The sequence below is a fragment of the Aedes albopictus genome, chromosome 1 (genome assembly GCF_035046485.1).
Source record: "Aedes albopictus strain Foshan chromosome 1, AalbF5, whole genome shotgun sequence".
NCBI lineage: Eukaryota > Metazoa > Arthropoda > Insecta > Diptera > Culicidae > Aedes > Aedes albopictus.
Genome location: NC_085136.1, coordinates 305,876,040 through 305,898,284, shown reverse-complemented (window position 1 = coordinate 305,898,284; position 22,245 = coordinate 305,876,040). Strand labels below are relative to the sequence as shown.

Here is a 22,245-nt window from a genome sequence, read left to right as displayed (position 1 = left end):
AGTGGCAATTAACTTATGGCGCCCATTCGGAGATAGGGGCAGATAGTGTTGACGAACAGCCAGCCACCGGGCGCTTGCAAAGCGTTTTGCATACTCTGCAGGGGACTTTCACACGACACACGAGAATTGTTGTGGGAGTTGCTAAGAAAGAAGTCTTATTTGAATTAACGGATTCCGATTTGGCACTGGGAGATGTATGGCAGTATAAAATGGGGCGCCATCGGGTGGAATCCATGCAGAAGTGTAATCAAAGCCCAACAGTCAACATTGCCGGCAACTATTTGACTGTTGAATTGCAAGTGTGTGACTGATCTTGGTTGGTGATTGGTTTTTGGATAACACTGCGAAAAAAAAATGTTCCGGCTGTACTTCTATTTCAACGTGATTTGCATCTTCCTGGCCATACGGAGCGCCATCTGTGGAGAAGTTCCCGATGCTACTGTAAGCATGCTGCGATAAAAGATTGGTGTGATCTCGGATTGAAGTGCTAATCGTGTTGCGTACCTTGCAGGAGCAGAAAATCAACAACTTCCTAACGTCGGGAAAGGACAGTGAGGATCTGAGTAAACGAGCGGCGGCCATGTGGTTCGGACCTCGGCTAGGAAAACGGTGCGTGGACATATTTGAGTACACAGAGAAAAATTCCCACTCAGTAGTAAAGTGTATTTTAAAAAGTGACTTTAGTTGACAAGCCAATGACATAGAAACGGCATAAATCACAGTAAGCCGTAGCTGCAGTAAGTGGGACGTTTCGCATAAGGACATTTGGCATAAAGAGAATTAAGTGCCTTCCTTGAAATGCTACTAGTTCTTGAATGAAGTTGGATTATGCGAAGTGTCTCCATATGGATGCGTTTTACTGCGGTGAAAATAGATTTTGCTGGTGGTGCTACGCTTTCGGTAGATCTCGAGGATCAGTAGTTAATGACTTTGGATGTTCATCATTGTCCAACCGATGTCGTAAGATCGACAAAACACAGTGAATCAACTTTGAACGGCGTGGGATAACCGATAAATACAGGAAACATCTGAATTTGTTGTCAAGGTTATGAAAGGTCTGGCATTTCGGAATCATTTTTGGATTTCCTAAACTTAACTGGCGAACATAAACTTTTCATGATCCTTCAGTATATCTCTAGAACCGAATGAATTCACATTTTAGCTACCCACGGACTACAACTACAAACCCACTTCTTCCACAGAACAATCGCCACCGAGCTGCACGACGAAATGATGGACGAAATCGATGACAACCCGCTGTTCTACTCGGGAGAATCACCTCAACGCATATCGTCGGAAATAGCCCAGGGATCTCCGTACGTCGTCCTGCTGCTAACGGGCCGTGTTCTCCGGCAACCTCAGCCCGTATTCTACCACACCACCGCTCCGAGACTTGGCCGCCGTGACGCGTCCACCTCCAACGAGAACAACTCGCGGCCACCGTTTGCCCCACGACTCGGCCGAAACTTGCCCTTCTCGCCGAGGCTAGGAAGATCGTTTGGAGCACCAGGCGTGCCCCTGGACGCCTTCGCCTACTAGATGGGTGACGGCAGGGTTTAAGTGCGGTGCTACCGAAATGTTTTCCCCCCAAAGCGGCGCAGTAGGCCGCTTCGATTGGAGTTTATTTAAATTTTGTAATTATGGCTGGAATTCCAATGGGATCCGCCTACTGCGACGGAGACTTGTATAGAGAGTGTTCTATGTAACTAAGATGACTGTGCATAACGTGATTAAAGAATTAACGATATAAGCTGAAATTGTGTTCTATATTTCCCCTGTTTTATAACGTCAATGGGCTTGGTGGTCAAGTGGCTACCACTTCTGATTCGTATACAGAAGGTATTGGGTTCAATTTCCGGTCCGTCTGTTTCCTCATTCTTTGTATCTGTAACCGTTGGTTCCAATGTTACTTGCTGGCTCCACCATCAATCCCATTTTCCTCCCGAACACAATAGACCCTTTCCATAGATTACACTAGGAACTGTTCAAACTCACTGGTTGATGAGTCACGAATGATTGAACGTTCCACCACAGACAAACAGGCGTGTCACTTGGAAGAAAATGCGATAAAAATCATCGTCACGCAAACATAATCGCCCAATGCTAATTATGCTGTGGTACGCAAATCCACTGAGTAGATGGCGGTAGTGAGCAAACGTCAAACAGGAGCAAAAACGATGCGAGCGCCATGAGCGACTGATTTGCGAACTACGGAATATTTGAATAATCCGTTAAAAAGTGAAACGATGGGAAGTGAGTAGAGTGAGACGTCTGTTTGTCTGTGGTTCCACTTTCAACTCATACCAGGTCTCAAAAGCGTACATACCGGGGTAGTGTGAACAAGACCTTAAAAGAAATACCAGGGCCAATTCAAGTACCAATCCACAGATGGCGCATAGGTGAAACATGATTGCCAAAACACAACATAAAACATAGATGTCAAATCCAACCTTCAGACACAGAGAACAGACGTCCAAGCTCATGTCGTGCAGTTGTGTAAAGCATTGCAACGGTTGTTTTGAAATAACTGGGAATGTGGCCATTACGCCACAGAGAACAGACGATTAAGCTCGAACAAAAACACGTCGAAATCGTGTGTAAAGGATTTAAGTGCACCTCAACGCCACCAACGGAGACTGCCCCACATATAAAGTCGATTTGACCCCACGATGGCAGTGTTCATCGTTAAAATACACTAGCCCACAAAACGACACGAGCGCCAAACGGCCAAAAACGGCGAACACAGGAAACAAAAATGACAACACGACAATGAAAGTGATGGGACGCTAGCGCCACGCAACGGGAGCATAACCACATACTCTGATATGACCGTTGCAAAGTTTTACACAAGGCAGAAAGCAAAGATAGACGTCTGTTCTCTGTGATTACGCGGCGCTGTCAAATTTCGAATCGGGGTACAAATTTGCCGTTGTTTTACCTTTTGGCGCTAGTGTCACCAAGTGTGCACCCTAGTATAGTTGCACCTAAAGAGTGTGTTGGTTTTATTTGGAAAACAATAATTGAATTCTTGTTCAACTTGTTTCTTATTAAAAATAATGAATCTAATTATCAAGGAGTTGCTCAAATTTTGTTACTGGATTAGTGAAATAATCATAAACATCTTGTTATTTATGCAAATACAGCTCAGAATCTGAGTAGGAAAATTTAAAGGTGCGCTAGTGAAATATTTCTTCAGAAAGCGCCATCATGTTGTCGAAACAAGTTTTTGAGTGGGAAAGTCACCGTCGATGTCGCTACTGAGCTTGCTTTTTCTTTACACAAGATTTTCAAGCAATTTGGTTCGAGCATGTTCGTCTGTTCTCTGTGCTTCAGAGAAAGGGGATTTCTTATAAAAAGGCTGGATTTGACCAGATTTTCCCTCTTTGTTCACAACTGATACCTAAATAGTGTAGTACGCGTATTTGGTTAATTCTAATGGTCAGAACAATAGGCCACCGCATGGTGAAACTTATATTAACTTTTGGTTTCTTTTCCTAAATAAAATAGGGTAAAACTTAAAATACGGTTGTAAACGTTAAAAAAACTGTGTTAGTGTTAAAATGGTTAGTGCGAACAAACAAAAAGCAAATTATAACCTAAAACTAATTGTTTAAAACTTATAGCTATGAAACAGTTAGACAAAGAACATCGAAAGAAACAGAACACGAAAACAGGTTAAAACGCAAGAAAAAGGTAAATTACCATTGTAAAGCTATGCTAAAAATGTGTGAATGCTAAAAACGACGTCATAAGGTGATTAATGTGGTGTGGTCAGGTCCAACGAAAAGGACCTTTTTCTTTTTTGTGTATTTCTACGAATCTCAAGGTGCAGCGGACGGATCTTCCGTCGGCACTAACATCGCCGATTCCCAGTGCATAGCGGCGGCGCACATCGGCGCAGCGACCGCCATGTTAAAACCCCTGATGACGTCGGAAGCCCGCCATTTGTCGAAACACTGTCAATAATCATCCGCTTGGGAACCCTTCCTCGCTTCCGTTGGCAACCTGCTGGAGTTTCATCTGGCCCGGCAATAGAGGTAATAAACTATAGAGGAAGAATGTCGCTGGCGTCGCTGCCGGAACATCTTTTGCTGGCGGGGATAGGCAGGGATATAAATGTCAAAGCGAAAAAGTATGCAGTTGACAGGTAGATACCCGGGATGTTTGCGAAAGAGAACAAAGGGAACAGCAGCGACATTCGTCCTCTATAGTTTTTCAACTCTATTGGTCCGGCAAACCACTGCACAGTGGGAAAAAACGACCCAAAAAACGGATCTTTTAACGCCGCTGGTTTCGGTACGTGAAGTTGACCATTTCTGACGTAAAAAAATACGAGAAATCGATTGGTGCTAAATTCATTCACCGCACGGCACGGGAAGTGGTCCATTTTGCCCCATTTAGCCCTTTTTTCATACAAAAAGAAAATCAAAATGTACTTTCAAACAACTAACACGACCGTAGATCGTTGAAAATAGCTGCGGGTGTAATGAGAGGTTAATATAAATCAAAAAAATTCATGAAAGATTCTTTGAAATGCTTATTTTGCCCCATATGCCCGAACAACTGCTGGAAATTGTGGATTTTATATAGTTATGAATGGATTTTTAAGGTTACTGATTTGAATTTGATTTTTTTTGCATAAACAAAAAGCGCTAGATCCGTTATCACCAGAATCATATTCAGTAGTTGTCCAATTTGCCCCATTTTGCCCTATTATCATAGAAAAATGGGATTTAAAATGTATTTATTAGAAACAGATACCGCCATGGAACGATGAAATTTGTTTTAGTTGCAATTGGAAGCTAACAGTTATCAAGCGCATATATGAAATATATTTTCCCTATTTTACCCTACATGCCCCTAAAACTGCTGGATAATTGTGCTCATTCTGCGAATGAAGTGACGTGAGAAAAGTCGGAGTCGTATATCGAGATGAGGAATACCGTCTCGAATGAAGTGACTCGCCGTGTAAATCAAATGGAGAGCCACCTCATTCGAGTCGAGATTGCTCACCTCGATATACGACTCCGACTTTTCTCACGTCACTCCATTCGCAGAATGAGCACAAATAACAAATTTTGTATGGTATGTTGCTGAATGCAAAACATGAAGTCCTGAAACATCTTGGATATATACAAATGTGGTTTATCGATTTATACTAGAATCATTTTCGGAATGGTATGAATAGCTGTCCATTTCACCCCAATTAGCCGTGATTTTTTGTCATGTAATGAATAAATTATTTTGCACTGATTTTTTGTCAGGTAATGAATAAATTAATTTCCCTTATTAGCATTGGTACTGAAACCAAAGTTATCAAAAAGACATATATATGATTTTTCTATATTTTCAGCTTTTGATGGGGAATTAAGGGCATAATAAGCATTTTACGAAATATGTCAAATATGCGCTAAATTGATTGATTGGGGCCCTTTGGTCTTAAAGCACCAAATTATTTATATTTGAGATGCTCGATCAAATCAGTTGTGTGCATATTTGCCACAAATTAGATTACCATTGATGCTTCTAATACCCTGAATTCCCCATTAGTTATATTTTTAACTGTCCTTTCGATTGCATTGGTTTCAGTACCAAAATTTCAGCAATTCGGACATAAGCAAATGCTGGAAATCAATCAATCAATTAAGGCGAAAACAAATCAGGGCAAATTGGGGTGAAATGGACAGCTATTTGTACCTCCCGAGAATGATTCTAAAGCTAATTGATAAACCGTATTTGTACATAAAAAAAATAACAGAACTTCATGTATTGCAACCAGTGACATCACAAAATAATACGAAAAATGTTATCATCCAGCAGTTTTAGGGGCATGTGGGGTAAAATAGGGAAAATATTTTTCATATACGCGCATGATAACTGTTAGCTTCCAATTGCAACTAAAACTAATTTCTACGTTCGATAGCAGTATCTGTTTCTTATAAATGCATTTTAAATCTCATTTTTCTATGATTATGGGGCAAAATGGGGCAAACTGGACAACTACAGAAGATGATTCTGGTGATAACTTATCCAGTGCTTTTTGTTTATGCAAAAAAAATCAAATTCAAATCAGTAACCTTAAAAATCCATTCATAACTATATAAAATCCACAATTTCCAGCAGTTGTTCGGGCATATGGGGCAAAATAAGCATTTCAAAGAATCTTTCATGAATTTTTTTGATTTATATTAACCTCTCATTACACCCGCAGCTATTTTCAACGATCTACGGTCGTGTTAGTTGTTTGAAAGTACATTTTGATTTTCTTTTTGTATGAAAAAAGGGCTAAATGGGGCAAAATGGACCACTTCCCGTGCCGTGCGGTGAATGAATTTAGCACCAATCGATTTCTCGTATTTTTTTACGTCAGAAATGGTCAACTTCACGTACCGAAACCAGCGGCGTTAAAAGATCCGTTTTTTGGGTCGATTTTTCCCACTGTGCACTGGCGATTTATTACAAGGCTGCTCATCTACCAGTGACGCCCCCCCCCCTTTCTACGATGGGCCACCGTCTGGCCCGAATCTGCCGTGAAATCATCATGCCAACGATCACCATGCCGGCAGAGGTCGGAAAGATACATCCGGCGTGCCTAACCTCAATTATCCCACCGGCAAAGGCTGGTCAGAGACCGCAGCGTACCATCCACCGGCCGCGAAAGATCCGGATCGGCCACAAACACCTACAAAATTCCGCAAGTATTATCACCCTAGCTAATGTGACGTCATAGATTAGAATAAACTATGTATTTGTAAAAAGTAATTAGCCTCAGCGGTAGTTAGGTTATTTATGAAAGTCGCCCTGGGTAATGTATATTTCACCAATCTTTATTCGTTTCCGTTCACGTTGTTACTTTCACCCCTCGCTGTTTAGTAGTTCATTTGTGTACATCGATAACACCCCCCCCCCCCCCCCACTTTGTAGTGTTTGTGCAGTTTGGATGACCACTGTTCCATTCAAACAGCATCTTTGGAAACCCAAGCAACACAACTTGTTACATTAATGTATATAATACATGTTTCATACAAACGTCCATGTTTTGTTCTAAATATGGAAAACGTATTTTCGTACACTTATATCACCGAAAAAGCGCAAAAAATGGCGGCTTATAAAACATCTTTGATGTTACCAAAGATGTTTTTCAATACATTATTATAACATAAAATTAAGTATTGAAGATGTTTTCATCAACATCGAAAAAACTTACTTTTTACCAGCAGATAACCGTAACTTATAAAACGCGCACTATGTAAATAAGTATCCCAACTATATTATGATATTTGATAATAACTCAAAAAAAAATCAAGCCTTACATTTTATATGTAACTAGCTGTACCCGGCAAACTTTGTCTTGCCTACTGCGTTTTTTGACGTTTCAAGTTTCCAGCCAAGACCAAGTCCCCGATCAAAATGTATGGAAGATCGATTTCCAAAAACTCTTAATTTTTCCATGTTTTTTGCCTCATAAACCTTCCTTGGGTGAAAACTAACAGAACAAAACTAAGACGGCCAAAATCGGTCCTTCCGTTCGCAAGTTATGCGCGGTCCCACGTATGCCACTGCATTTTTATATATATATATAGATTTTCCATTTTGATGTTTGGTCACTATGGCCGAATTCCATGTGCCATTCAAAATTGAAGGTGAAATAAACACATTCACTTACCCTGAATTCATTCGCTTTCCATCGGATTGAAAACAAAAAAAGAAATTATTTTCATCTCTCTGGTTTATGTGAGATTTCTGTACAAATTTTCAGACATTCAACATGGTGGCTGCTCGACACAGTATCGTCAGGAAGTTTTGGAATATCATTTTTAATTATGTTGCATTATTGACAGGTTTTAGATTAGAATTTGTATTTGTTATCAATTAGGAAAATGTATTACTTCAATAAATTTTTAGACTGTCCCAAATAAATAATTGTTGACAAAAAAAAAACGGCTGTACGTAATATAAAAAGTGCGATTTTTTCTAGCCGGTACTGTGATAAATTACAGTGCTCCAATAGAAATGAACTCAGAATATGAGAAAAAGGTTTAAATTACATATGTTGGACTTCTCAATAACATGTTCGCTCAGTACTACCACAGAGAACAGACGTCCAAGCTCATGTCGTGCAGTTGTGTAAAGCATTGCAACGGTTGTTTTGAAATAACTGGGAATGTGGCCATTACGCGGCGCTGTCAAATTTCGAATCGGGGTACAAATTTGCCGTTGTTTTACCTTTTGGCGCTAGTGTCACCAAGTGTGCACCCTAGTATAGTTGCACCTAAAGAGTGTGTTGGTTTTATTTGGAAAACAATAATTGAATTCTTGTTCAACTTGTTTCTTATTAAAAATAATGAATCTAATTATCAAGGAGTTGCTCAAATTTTGTTGCTGGATTAGTGAAATAATCATAAACATCTTGTTATTTATGCAAATACAGCTCAGAATCTGAGTAGGAAAATTTAAAGGTGCGCTAGTGAAATATTTCTTCAGAAAGCGCCATCATGTTGTCGAAACAAGTTTTTGAGTGGGAAAGTCACCGTCGATGTCGCTACTGAGCTTGTTTTTTCTTTACACAAGATTTTCAAGCAATTTGGTTCGAGCATGTTCGTCTGTTCTCTGTGCATAAAGTGATCACTATGTGATATCCCGCATAACAAATTACAGTTTGTCTGAAACTCCAAACAATACATGACCTTTATCTGTTGTGGCAAGTGTGTGGCAAACAGTTGCTTTAATGTTGAAGAATATGAAACTCAATTTGTTTGACTGTAAATCACGGTATATTTAATCCATACCAGGTGGTAACAATATATTATATTGTACAGACATTTTTAAACGATATGAGTTGTGAGGTATGGTTGCAATATGAAATCACCCTCTGACAAACGGTTTGCATTTATGTTAAGCTACACACTTACACACGTGAATTTCACCACATGTTACTGATGTTGAACAGTATGACATATTGTTGCATGCATCGGTATATGTGAGTGAACGAGAACTAGCCGATGAGATGCTTGCCGTGACAATTTCAATAACAAAGAAGTCTGAGCAAGCAGCGAAAACAAACGCGATTTGGTTTTTGTTTTTGATTTCGTTAATAAAAATCCTGTTTCACAGAGAATCGGTCATCGTTTCCAAGGCGGCCGTCAACGTCTTGTTAGGTAAGTTTTGGCCCAGCGTAAAACTAGTAAGAATCTGAAAAAAGTTTCTTCTAGCCATAGTAAACAACGTTTTCTACCCGAAGGAGTTAACGTCGTCGGAATTAGCTGCCAGCTGTCGAACCCGACGGCATTGCTACGCCGGTCATGGAACATGCATTCCCATCATTAGTCGTATCCACAACACTGTTTGTCCATCCACGGTGAGTAATTTCTACCCGATTTGACCAACGATATTTAACCTGCAACAAAAGGCTCCAGCTCGTGCTCCACTTAGACAACAAGCTGATATCGTCCATTTATGTCTTATAGGCATGTCCTGGAGCGGTTTCGGAGTTCATCCCTAACACGGTAGTGCTTCCAACGCTGGTATCATCATAGTGCAAATCAACCCACCATAGATTCGCGTTGGCCCAGCTCAAACTCTTCCAGAAGAATCCCGGATGCTTTTCTGCTAACCGCAGAAGGCAAGTTAGGAAACATCTAGCGATGATGTTGGAGAAGCTGTGGGACGACTGCGAGAAAAGACGTTTTCTAGCATATTTGATTTTGTTATTTTAATATTTACTTTTTTTCGAAATTAAGTAGAAATAGGAGAAAAACTAGTTGCTTTTTATTATCATATATAAGAAAATTACCAATTATTTCAACTGTAAGAGAACTATATACCAAAAGACTATGGAACCATAATGCACAGTAAAGCAATTATTACACATACAGTGCTTATTTTTATTCCGATTTTATGGGTCAACTATTTTAGAACTGTTTCCTTAACAGTGAATTGGGCAAAAAATGGATAGTATATCGACCTTTTGGCAAACTGTAAACGAAAAATTTTGTTCAAGAAAATGAGCGATTTCTTATTGTAACATAACTTAACCGCCTATTTCACATATTGTAATTTGCTCGAGAACCATCTATCACACTGTTGAAACCGTTTATGGTAGTGTTGACTTATTGTTGCTTTGGATGTTCTACCATACTATTGAGATACTGTAGTGCATAGTTCCGAACAGTATGGTTCATGGTTATGCGGGATGGAACCTGACATTTAAGTGAAGCTCAATGTTGGCTTCCTTCTTCGTAGCCATTCAAACCAAAAGTTAGTTCCGCAGTCGCCAAGCTTATTCCACAAAAAGCTCCATGTACCTCTATGATTATTATCTGTTTAGGAAATTCGTATCCTGGACGACAATGTCGAGTCCTGAGCATCAACAATCGTAAAGCAAAGAATATGTGCATGGGGAGCTGCCAAATTTGAATTGGATTGTATTTTTAAGCACAAGAGATAATACTTCAAGTGTGAGAAGAGACAACGAACATGTTGTACATTATCTATTTTATACATTCAAGAAACGTACTTATAACATACTTGAGATCAAAAGTTTCAACTATGTGCTGCTGATGTTTTGCTTATCATCCATACTTGAAAGGAACCTATCATACAGAAATCTTGTGTTATCAACGTTAAATTTAGGTTACTCTAACTTGAAGTGAGGATGATAAGATTTTTCGGTGGCTTGTTATTGTCGAACATGGTTAAGACTTGATTTCAACACAAGATGTGTAGATATACCATTATAATACTGTTCTACAACATCTTTTTTGAATTTAATTTTCAAAGATGTTTTCTGTGTTACTTGGGAAGGTTTTCACTTTCAGCAGTTCCTACTCATATTTATACGGCTCCGAGGATGGAGTATGAGGGAAAGTAAGCTTTGAACGACCCTGAAATCCTACCCTATGAGCTAGCACGTTACATATCCTTCAATCTATTTTCTCCCTCTTCTCTATGTCTACTAACCAACTCATGTATGTTGATGGATTTATAGCCATTACTTGAATCAGAAACAGGATCAATAGGCCGTTTCCCTTCCTTCCAACTCCACAGCAGAGTGTAAATTAATCTATTATTATAACGCCTACAAGTTCTGCAACCATGCGAACTGTGCCGCACCATCTTTAGAGTGATCAACACACAATCTATCACCTAATACGCCTGGCATCCACAGTGTGTGAACCCTCTGCCAAAAGCTATATCTCAACAACACTCAGACATCCGCATGAACTTGTGCAAATGCAGTAAACTCCATGATCTGTTGGCAACAAGCGATTGCAACTACCACTTTCCTCCCCATCCCCACATTGACCTGCAACCTGACGTAGCAGGCGCAATTTTTGTCTAAAAATGGAAATTCGGTCCCTACATGTTTTCAACGTGTTTTCAGAACACGTTGTTCGGCACGTGCGGTTGCAAGCACCTCCTAACAGGCATCAGAAGGCCACCTTCAGAGACACGTTATCCTCCGTTTGGGACGTTGCCGAAAAAATGGGATTGAGATCGAGACAGGTATACGTACAACTATGAAAAGTTATTTATCATCTATCATTCACCCATAGATTTACCCTAAAACCCGTATATATTATATGCACTTACACTCTATTATAATCCAGTCAACTGTGCACCTTTTAAGCCCCAACTACCGAACAACATTGACATTTGTACTTATTCTACGAATGGAGTGACGTGACGCAGCTCGACTCGCACTGGACTCGAATCAGGTGACTCTCCATTTGATTTACTCGGGCGAGTCCCCTCATTCGAATCGAGATTTCTCACCTCGATATGCAAGTCGAGCTGCGCCACGTCCCTCCACTCGTCGAATGAGTACAATCGACTTATTTGACACATTCAAAGCACTCCTACAGCCGCCACCTTAAAATACACTTCCACAAGGATTACCGGAATATCAACTCCGGGTCTGTACAACGATATGGACATCCGCCACAATCCGTGCGGTAGATAGGGTGGGAACATGTTCGAATCCAGAACCATATCGTTGAAATAGAATTCCATGGGTTGCACCGGACACTCTCCCACCTTGGGCAGATTCGATGAGTTCTCGAAGTATGGATAATATTCGCGCCAATCGTTGTTAAGGAAATCGCACATTTTTGTCCGGGCAATTTTCATCGGGTATTGGTTAAACTGGTTATTGCCCTTGGAACTGTAGGCGCACCTGATGCCCACCTGGACGTAGAAAACGATTTTTAATGAAATTTGATAAACAGCATAACGTCAAAGGCGAACCATTACCTCGAGGTTGTTGTCCGCCACCTCTTTGAGATCCATTATTCCGGCCAGCACCGATATGGTTCTGTTGTACTTCCGGACTCGTAACTTCACGCTGACAATCTCAGTTCCGTTGAGTTGTTCGAATTTTTCGAACATCACATCGAACGATGCCCAAATGGAGCCAATGCTGACTGCTAGGAGTAGGCCACCGAGGGCACTAGAGCTCAGCATGGCTGGTACTGCCGCAGCAAAACGATCAGGGCCCAGCTCAACTGTAGTAATAGAGCGACAGCGTTTGGTCGATTGGTATTTTATTAGATGTGCAGTATCTTGATAGGAGCTGTGCAGTTAATTTATGGTTCGTGACGCAAAGCTATTCTCATGGATATTGCAGTTTCATGCAAAGTTTTGGTATTTATTGGTTACTGAATGCACATGGCTTAGCTTATACAACGAGTTATCTTCTTCCGTGTTGATTAAATTGGCCAATTTGCCAGCTCCAGTCTCTAGAAAGCAATTTGTTAGTACTAAATGTTTTCGCCATTTAACGACCTTTGTTAGACGATAACTAACGCTCCCCATAGAATTGGAACTTGGAATGTACTAACCCTAGCCAAGAAGGGTAAACTTGCAAAACTAACCAATGAGGCATGCTGTATAAAGCTCGAGATCCTAAGACTGAGCAGAGTCCGTTGAACGAACTTTGGAGAACACAGATTGGCGTCGGGCCTAAATCTGCTATACCCTGGTCTACGTGGCGAACACGCTCCTCGTCACCGTGGAGTTGGTTTCCTACTCAGCCCTCACTGTTGTATTAACGAGAGTATAATTGTAGGCAGATTCAGAACACGGGGTTCGAAACCTTAGCATGATTCAATGCTACGTAGAAACCGATGCTGCCGAAGTGCAAGACAGAATAAAAAAACATTTACAGCCAACTTAATGCTGTCGGGGAAAAGATTCCGAAAGGTGATATCAAGATCCTCTTTGGCAACTTCAACGCGAAGGTTGGTTCCGACGAGTCGGACTATATGAGCTGTTTGCAGAGTTTAATGGACAAAAGGTGACGGCACTCGGAAATTCCGGAAAAGACCAAACACTTGGGAGGTTTCGTGCAGCTCTGTACCGTACGGCCATCACCTTTACATCACCTGCAATGCTTGGTCCTGTCTGGGCCTTTACAGACTTATGCCAAGGTTCGAAACACCTAACGCAAGCTTTCGGAGGCAGATAAATGCTCAAACCATCTTGAGCCTTACGGCTACCTCGAGGCTACCTGTACCCTTAAAAAGCCTTTTCGCAGGCTGACGACCGCGATGACCACCTGCACGTCGCACTGTTGTCGTAGTGCCGTGACAAGCTCCTGCACATCTGTGATCTCATCCAGATGTTTTACACTGGAGAGCTACTTCAGCGATAAGACCCCTCACATCAACTCCCTCGAACTTCCTCAGCCAGTGTCCTTCTGTTGCTTAATGATCAATTTACCGGTACGCCCAAGTAACAATCTTAATTCTGTTTGGTTTTATTTGTTTTTATGATAGTTTTATCGGAACATTGCATATTCTAGTTGATCTTATCGGAGTCTCAGCTGAGCACAACTATTCTTCGTCAATATGTGGTTTTAAAAACACCTCCAAGAATGCTTGAGGTTCAGTTCATAAAACCATAAACACAACAAGAACTGTTGAACTTATTTTCAGTTTTTTAAGGTTCTTGTAGTTATCTTCAATCATCCGTTCTTGATCAAGAGTAACTGTTCTCGGATAAGAACAGTTTGGTACATGAAAAATACAACAAAAAACTCAAGCATCAGATTTTGATTCTCATCGTTCCATTATTGCTGCCAATCAAGAACACCTATTCGGAAACCCAACCGCAACGCGGTGCAGTGCCAAGTTCCTCCGGTTGCAGCATTCGAAATGAGGTGGGTATGGTCATCTAGGACGTCGTTTCCCGTGCAATCGGGGTTCCAATCATCGATCTTCAAAATCAACAACTACTTACCTGTTGGAAGTGCTGACCGGAGGAATGAGGCACTGCACCGCATCAAGGCCGGTTATCGAAAAAGGTCTGCCTGGTTGGCAACGGTACCGGGCTGATAAATAAATTCATCGGACGAGATTCACAAAATCCACCGCGGTGCGATAATTTATTGTTTGTTTACAATTTGGCGTACATGTTTTATGACGTTCTTGGCGGAGTTTGCATAAACCTATATCAAGAACGTTATAAACCTGAGTACTCTTGAGTAATACTTCTTACCCTTGCATAAGATGAAATAAATTTAAGGCGTTCTGGATGGAGGCCATTGAGAACGTTATAAATCCTAGTATTCTTGAGTTATGCTTTTAGCTCTGGCATGAGTTGAAAGAAATTTAAGACGATCTTGTGGTGATGTTGATTAAAACCATCGATGATGGACCGACCACCGGCCTAGATTTCAATGGAAGCCATGTTGAGAAAACTCATGAGCAATGTTCGCATGACCAGGAATAATATTTTTAAATATTTTATTAGTGCGTTATAATGGAAGCGCGTTGCAATTTTTGGAAGTATCTTGCAACCTATATACGATGAATTTCGCTTGGCATTTGGCATCCTTGTTACACCACGGAAATATTTCCAATTTGTGTAATAAATTAATCCCAATTACAATAATGTGTCATTTTCATTGTGTTTTTAATTTCAATTTAATTCACCAAACTTTTCTGTCGACATAAAAGCTGCATCAGCAACAACACTGACAAATTTATTATCGTTTTATCGTGCACTTGAAGAATTCTACAAGGAGAGAGCAATTCGCCTTGAGGACAACTTGGGAAGTACAACAAGTTTTAAGAGAAATTTAAAAACAACTCTCCAAGAGCATCTTAGGATGGGCCTCTTTGGTCTTATGGCGGGTTTATGGTTGAGTTGATGTCGTGTTGCAGAGCAATTTGGTTTATGCATGGTTTTAAAGAACAGGAGTTGAAGAATACTTCAAAAGCATTATAAAATTAATTTTGTTACTTGGGCGAGTACGTCTGGCTCCCAGATCTGTGATATTGGCATCGCCTTATCGCTTTTAAAACCTTTGAGTACTTGGACTCATCAGTCTTGATGATAAAAACGTCGACTTTGTTCTTCATGCTGATAACGTCCTGTTTGTTTTGCTTCTTCTTCTTCTTCTTCTTCTTCTTCTTCTTCTTCTTTTTCTTCTTCTTCTTCTTCTTCTTCTTCTTCTTCTTCTTCTCTTTCTTCTTCTTCTTCATCATCTTCTTCTTCTAGTTCTACTTCTACTTATTTTGCTTCTTCGTCGTCAGCTTGCGCCCATACTCGACTTTCCCTCGTGCGCCTTAACCAGTAATGGCTGAGGACAACAAGGACACAAGGTCGCAACCGTTGGGACGTGTCAGCCTTCTCAGGCCCACCCTTCTGAGACACCTGGATGGGGTCCGCCTCACGGGCGTTGTTGCTCGTTCATTTCGAGGTTAGCTCAACTTCTGACCGCAGCCTCACACATTTGAAGCGTACGAGCCGGGAATGTAATGGGGTTCTTTAAACTTGCGCTACTCACAAATTGCAATGACTCCGATGCCTAAAAGGTCGTGGAGGTATCTACACCTTTCTTAGGTGTCCAACTTTTCTTCCTTATAATTCCATCCTTCAGCTTTCGCAAGTACGCAGCCAAAACAGTTCTCGACTATTGGAAGATTGCGTCAACCATATTTCGGTGGTACATACCGAAGTTGGTGATATATGGAAGCGGCTGCCCGGGGGCGTTTATAGGAGACCAGGAGGTCTCTGAGGCGCTTCAAGGGGTCTCAAAGCCGATTCAGGGAGTACCTAAAGGTCTTAGTAGTGTTTTAGGGGGGTATCCGTAGGTGTCAGGAGTGTTCCACACGGCCTTAGGGGGTTCGAAAGGCATTTTAGCGACCAGGTTTCTCTCAGAATCCTGACAGGGATTCTCTCAGAATCTTGACAGGGATTCTCTCAGACTCCTGACTAGGATTCTCCTAATCCTGGCTAGGATTCTTTCAGAATTCTGGCTAGGATTCTCTCAAAATCCTGGCTAGGATTCTCTAAGAATCCTGACTAGGATTCTCTAAGAATCCTGACTAGGATTCTCAGAATCCTGACTAGGATTCTCTCAGAATCCTGACTAGGATTATCTGAGAGAATCCTAGTCAGGATTCTGAAAGAATCCTAGTCAGGATTCTGAGAGAATCCTAGTCAAGATTCTGAGAGAATCCTAGTCAAGATTCTGAGAAAATCCTAGTCAAGATTCTGAGAGAATCCTAGTCAAGGAGCTGAGGCGCGTCAGGATTCTGAGAGAATCCTAGTCAGGATTCTGAGAGAATCCTAGTCAGGATTCTGAGAGAATCCTAGTCAGGATTCTGAGAGAATCCTAGTCAGGATTCTGAGAGAATCCTAGTCAGGATTCTGAGAGAATCCTAGTCAAGATTCTGAGCAGGCTTCCCAAAAGTACCGCATCATGATAGCATTTTGATGGCTGTCACACTCTTATTCCCATGACAGCCTTGTGAATGCATGGTTCATGACAGCCCACAGAATAAAACTCATGCGACCTACAACATCACTGTCGGGAACTGCTCACATCGTCTGCTTTCGCTGTGCGTTCGTTCGCCGATGACAACCTCGGCTCTAGCCCAAACCGTCTCTCGTTGGCTGGACACGAAGTGACGAAAATCGCTGCGCTCGGCCCGTGCATTTTACTTCTGTTGAACGTGTCGAGTATCGTGGTATATCCCACGGTCAAAATTATCGACTCGTTTCATGTATTATGTATTTTTTGAAATAGAGAATATGTACTTGTAAGTCTTATTCTAGTAGAGTATTTTGCATAGCATTATTTTTTATTGGCATGTGAAATGCACTGCCATGTTTTCAATATAAAAGAGAGTTGAATCTCACATCAGTGGTATATTTTAGCCAGATTACAATTTTGACAAACGCTGGCACAAACTTCTTTTCGCCCCTGCGGCATCTTGTGAAACATGTTTGTAAAAAAATATTTATTTAGCACATATTTTGTGAATAACTTTTAGCGTTAAGCCATGTGCTCCCGTGACAGCCTATGACACCCTTTACGCGACAGCCGGCTTGGTTAGCCGAAGATTGTCATCGCCATGCGGCCAACAATACTAACGACGTTTCCCATTCGGCTCGATACGACTCGAGTATGCAACTGTCAGGCAAGCAGCCGAAGCAGCGGCTGTTTCAATACATCTTTCGCTCATGCGTGTGCGTGCTGTTGGCGATACATTTCTCACTGATGGTGTTGCACACGGTAACGAGAGATGGTCTGCACACATAAGAGAGTGTCGATTCAGCCTTGCGCGGGCTGTTGCGAGAAGGCTGTACATTTGGAAAGCCTGATTCTGAGAGAATCCTAGTCAGGATTCTGAGAGAATCCTAGTCAAGATTCTGAGAGAATCCTAGTCAAGAAGCTGAGGTGCGTCAGGATTCTGAGAGAATCCTAGTCAGGATTCTGAGAGAATCTTAGTCAGGATTCTGAGAGAATCCTAGTCAGGATTCTGAGAGAGTCCTAGTCAGGATTCTGAGAGAATCCTAGTCAGGATTCTGAGAGAATCCTAGTCAGGATTCTGAGAGAATTCTAGTCAGGATCCTGAGAGAATCCTAGTCAGGATTCTGAGAGAATCCTAGTCAGAATTCTGAGAGAATCCTAGTCAGGATTCTGAGAGAATCCTAGTCAGGATTCTGAGAGAATCCTAGTCTGGATTCTGAGAGAATCCTAGTCAGGATTCTGAGAGAATCCTAGTCAGAATTCTGAGAGAATCCTAGTCAGGATTCTGAGAGAATCCTAGTCAGGATTCTGAGAGAATCCTAGTCAGGATTCTGAGAGAATCCTAGTCAGGATTCTGAGAGAATCCTAGTCAGGATTCTGAGAGAATCCTAGTCAGGATTCTGAGAGAATCCTAGTCAGGATTCTGAGAGAATCCTAGTCAGGATTCTGAGAGAATCCTAGTCAGGATTCTGAGAGAATCCTAGTCAGGATTCTGAGAGAATCCTAGTCAGGATTCTGAGAGAATCCTAGTCAGGATTCTGAGAGAATCCTAGTCAGGATTCTGAGAAAATCCTAGTCAGGATTCTGAGAGAATCCTAGTCAGGATTCTGAGAGAATCCTAGTCAGGATTCTGAGAGAATCCTAGTCAGGATTCTGAGAGAATCCTAGTCAGGATTCTGAGAGAATCCTAGTCAGGATTCTGAGAGAATCCTAGTCAGGATTCTGAGAGAATCCTAGTCAGAATTCTGAGAGAATCCTAGTCAGGATTCTGAGAGAATCCTAGTCAGGATTCTGACCAGGATTCTCTCAGAATCCTGACCAGAGTTCTCTCAGAATCCTGACCAGGATTCTCTCTTCAAACGGGTTCCAGGGTGGTACCTGGAGGCCTTAGGAGCGTTTTATAAAGTTTCAGGGGGTTTAAGGGGGTACCAGGAGGTCTCGGGAGCGGTTCAGGGGGTCTCAGGGATTTTTCAGGTGATCCCAGGGGTTTCTAAGGGGTTCCCGGGACGTTTCATGGGTACTTCATGGGATCTCATAGGCGTTCCAGAGAGCATAAGCGAGGTTAGGGAGTTTCAGGAGGATTCGAGATGGTCTCAGAGGCGCTTGGGGGGATCTCAGGGGGTCCCTGGAAGTCCTAGGAGCGTTTAAAGGGGTTTCATAGGGTTTCAGGAGGCCCAGGGCCTCTAAGGCGCTTCATACTATTAAAACTCTCCTGAAATCCCCGTAATCTCCTTGAGAGATTGCAGAACGTCTTCAAATTCCTGAGGTTCCTACAGAAATTAAAAAAAAAACTTAGAAACGCCCATGCCTTGAAACACCCCTTAAACCTCCATTATCCCATTGAAACGCTCTTGAAATCCCCTTAGTCCATTTGAAATGGCCCTGAAACTCCATAGAAAACCTTTAAAAGGTTACAGAAATCACTTAAACGCACCTGCATTCCCCTTGAAGCGCCCCTGAAATGATAACAAACGCCCCTAAAAACTCTCGGAACACCCTTAAGACTTTCCAAAAACCCCCTGAAACTCTCTTAGATGCCTTAACCCTTTGGAGCTGTATAAATTCACACATTCAATAAAATAGAATACTGTCTTCGGCAAATTTGTTGCATATTGAGTCCTATATTAATCAAAATTAGGAATATTTGTATTTGAGACTTTATTAATAACCTAGAACATGCTGAACACCATGAAATTTTGAAAAACGAAATAAATGGTAAGTCACCAGTTGTTCTTACAGCTGAACTTGAATATGGGTTACGTTCATATGTTTTCATTTAATCTTCGTCAAGAATATGTAATATGTTCTAGGTGTTCCAAACTGTCCTGTAGTAAAGTCCTTCAAATCTACAAGAATAATTTTATGTATTTTCGTCATAAATAATAGCATTGCAGACCCTACTGGAATCCGTAAAACTCTTGACATCTACAATGTCATTTATAGACACTATAGGGATATTCCAGGCAAGCCAAACTACCTTACGTAAGATCAGATATATCTGACATACTGAGAAACGTTTCATAATCAATCACGGTGACTGGACCAACCTGAGGTCTACTATATATTATTATGAACCTTTGCGACATTGGGGGTCGTCCAAACTATCCTGAAGTTAAGCTCTTGACAGTAACAGTAGTTATTCTCACAATGAACTTTAACATTATACATCTGTATCTGTAATCTGTAATCCCCTTGACATTTCATGAGTTATTCCAAGATTGTTTTGAGATATTCCAAATCAACAACACTACTCCAGAGACCATAGCTTCAGGTATTCACCTGTGATAATAGCTTTTGCCACTACGTTAAGTAGTGTTACATAATCCACTGTATTTGCCAAAGTAGTTCGAGGAACAATAAGCGTTGTCATATATTTTTGGGATAGTATGGGCCATTAGCGTGGTTCAAAAAATCGTTTTTGCTCCACACCGCTTATTCGATTCCTAACCAGATTATATGCCTTCTCACAAAATTTGAGCTCATTTGGTTGAAAATTGAGACTGCACAAGCCCGCCAAAGTTTGTATGGGAATTACTATGGGAAAACGATGTTTTTCATTCAATCAACCGTAGCATTTCCACAAGTGCCCTATTGCGTTAGTCGACCCTTGGTAAAACTAGGCTACTCTATCAGCTACAACTTTGCCGAAGACCGCATTCAAATCGGACGCCTCATTAATTAGTTATCGATTTGTATCCAACTGGGCAAACTTTAGCTATGATCCTCCAGCTTCCCAGCAGGCAACATTGCTGCATATGGCGCCAAAGATAGCACACTGAAATCATGGCTACTATGTTCCACTGCAGAATGCAGTGATGCCCACCGAATAGTTTAACCATCCTGAGTAAAGATTTCGATTCTGGATAAAAATCGGTAACTAATTAATGAGGCGTCCGATTTGAATGCGGTCTTCAGCAAAGTTGTAGCTGATAGAGTAGCCTAGGATTACCAAGGGTCGACTAACCCACTAGGGCACTTGGGGAAATGCTACGGTTGATTGAATGAAAAACATCGTTTTCCCATAGTAAATCCCATACAAACTTTGACGGGCTTGTGCAGTCTCAATTTTCAACCAAATGAGCTCAAATTTTGTAAGAAGGCATATAATCTGGTTTGGAATCGAATAAGCGGTGTGGAGCAAAAACGATTTTTTGAACCACGCTAATGGGCCATCCTTACTGTTTTGGAGCTAAGTTGATAAAAACAACCACTGTAACATGAAGTGATTTCGTTTTAAATAGTAACGTTACTCAACCAAATAGGACACATGAACCTTTCAACTCTCAAAGGTCACTTCATGGTAATTTTAAGTTAGTTTAGTTATAACTAAAGAAGTTACCGTTACACCCGTTAGAACCGTTAGGTTCTAAACTCAAGAACAGTTTGGATGTCCTAGGATATCCCGACTGATCTGATACTGTCTATTGAACTTTCAGAAGAGTTCGAGACATGATAGATAACAAATCGTAGCTTTGTATACTGAAAGAAGCTACCGTTACACTCGTAGACTCAAGGATCTAAACTCAAGAACAGTTTGGATGACCTAGGATATCCCGACTGATCAGATACTGTCTATTGAACTTTCAGAAGACTTACTGGACATGATAAATTACATATCGTAGCTTTGTATAATGGAAGAAGTTACACATACATCTGTATACTTTGAGATCTAAGCTCAAGAATAGTTTGGATGACCTTGGATATCCAGAAAAAATATCCTGCATCATATTATACCCTTTTTATGCTATTGAGCACCAAAACTACAGAAATACGTAGAAAAAAATCCATAATATCGCTTGGAAAAATTCCGGTTTCAAAGGGTTAAAACGCCCCTGAAACCCCTTAAATCCCGTAGAAAAATCCTGAAAACCTATTGAAACGACCCTGAAATTTCAGTTATCCCATTGAAACGTCAACAAAACCTGTCAGAGTACCCTTAAAAGGGTACTGCAATACCATGAAACAATTCCCTGGAACGTCCCTGAAGCCCCTAGGAATCCCCTTTCTATGGGCACTCCGGGAACTTCCTGGAACGCCACTTGGCCCCATCTCAAATACCCAGAACCAAGAGCTGTATTCACGAACTAAGTTTCCTCACTAGAACCTTGACTTAGTTCATGAACAAAACTCATTGCTTTTATGCTCTATTTAAGTTATGCACTCGCAACCCATGGCATAAAAAGAGGCTCCCGTGTATTCAATTCCGGAAAAAAACGGATTTGTAATTACTTAATTCCCTTAATTCATGTCATCGATACGAACGAATGCAAGAGAAAACATAGCCTGCTACATACTTCATTCATTGCTCACTCGGCATTCTTGTCCACAGTGACGGTCCAGTGATCAGGAAATCAACAGGTTGCTACGTTCAATGTACCGATGCGCATGTCCATCCAACCATAGCAACCTGTGTGCATCGTCGCATAGCAACGACTTGGGCCCAACAAATAATATTAATTTTCACTTTAAACTTGATTGAACAA

General features: G+C 41.2%; 2 protein-coding genes and 1 long non-coding RNA gene across 3 annotated transcripts; 2 read left to right on the top strand and 1 right to left on the bottom strand.

Annotated features, from left to right (window-relative positions):
• The first annotated feature begins 212 nt into the window (after positions 1–212).
• On the top strand, positions 213–1,750 carry LOC109623194 (PBAN-type neuropeptides). Its single transcript, XM_029877873.2, has 3 exons — positions 213–441; positions 512–609; positions 1,203–1,750. Exons 1-3 carry the CDS (start codon positions 355–357, stop codon positions 1,537–1,539), a joined length of 522 nt encoding a protein of 173 aa, XP_029733733.1. The 5' UTR covers positions 213–354; the 3' UTR covers positions 1,540–1,750.
• A 7,117-nt stretch (positions 1,751–8,867) lies between these two features.
• LOC134285733 (uncharacterized) lies at positions 8,868–11,951 on the top strand. Its single transcript, XR_009996580.1, has 4 exons — positions 8,868–9,158; positions 9,213–9,358; positions 9,468–11,677; positions 11,825–11,951. It is a non-coding gene; the product is annotated as an uncharacterized LOC134285733 (long non-coding RNA).
• Positions 11,657–12,632, bottom strand: LOC109415309 (uncharacterized). The gene is made up of 2 exons (XM_029877872.2): positions 12,253–12,632; positions 11,657–12,186 (listed from the first exon to the last, which is right to left on the bottom strand). Exons 1-2 carry the CDS (start codon positions 12,460–12,462, stop codon positions 11,848–11,850), a joined length of 549 nt encoding a protein of 182 aa, XP_029733732.1. The 5' UTR covers positions 12,463–12,632; the 3' UTR covers positions 11,657–11,847.
• Between the last annotated feature and the right edge of the window lie 9,613 nt (positions 12,633–22,245).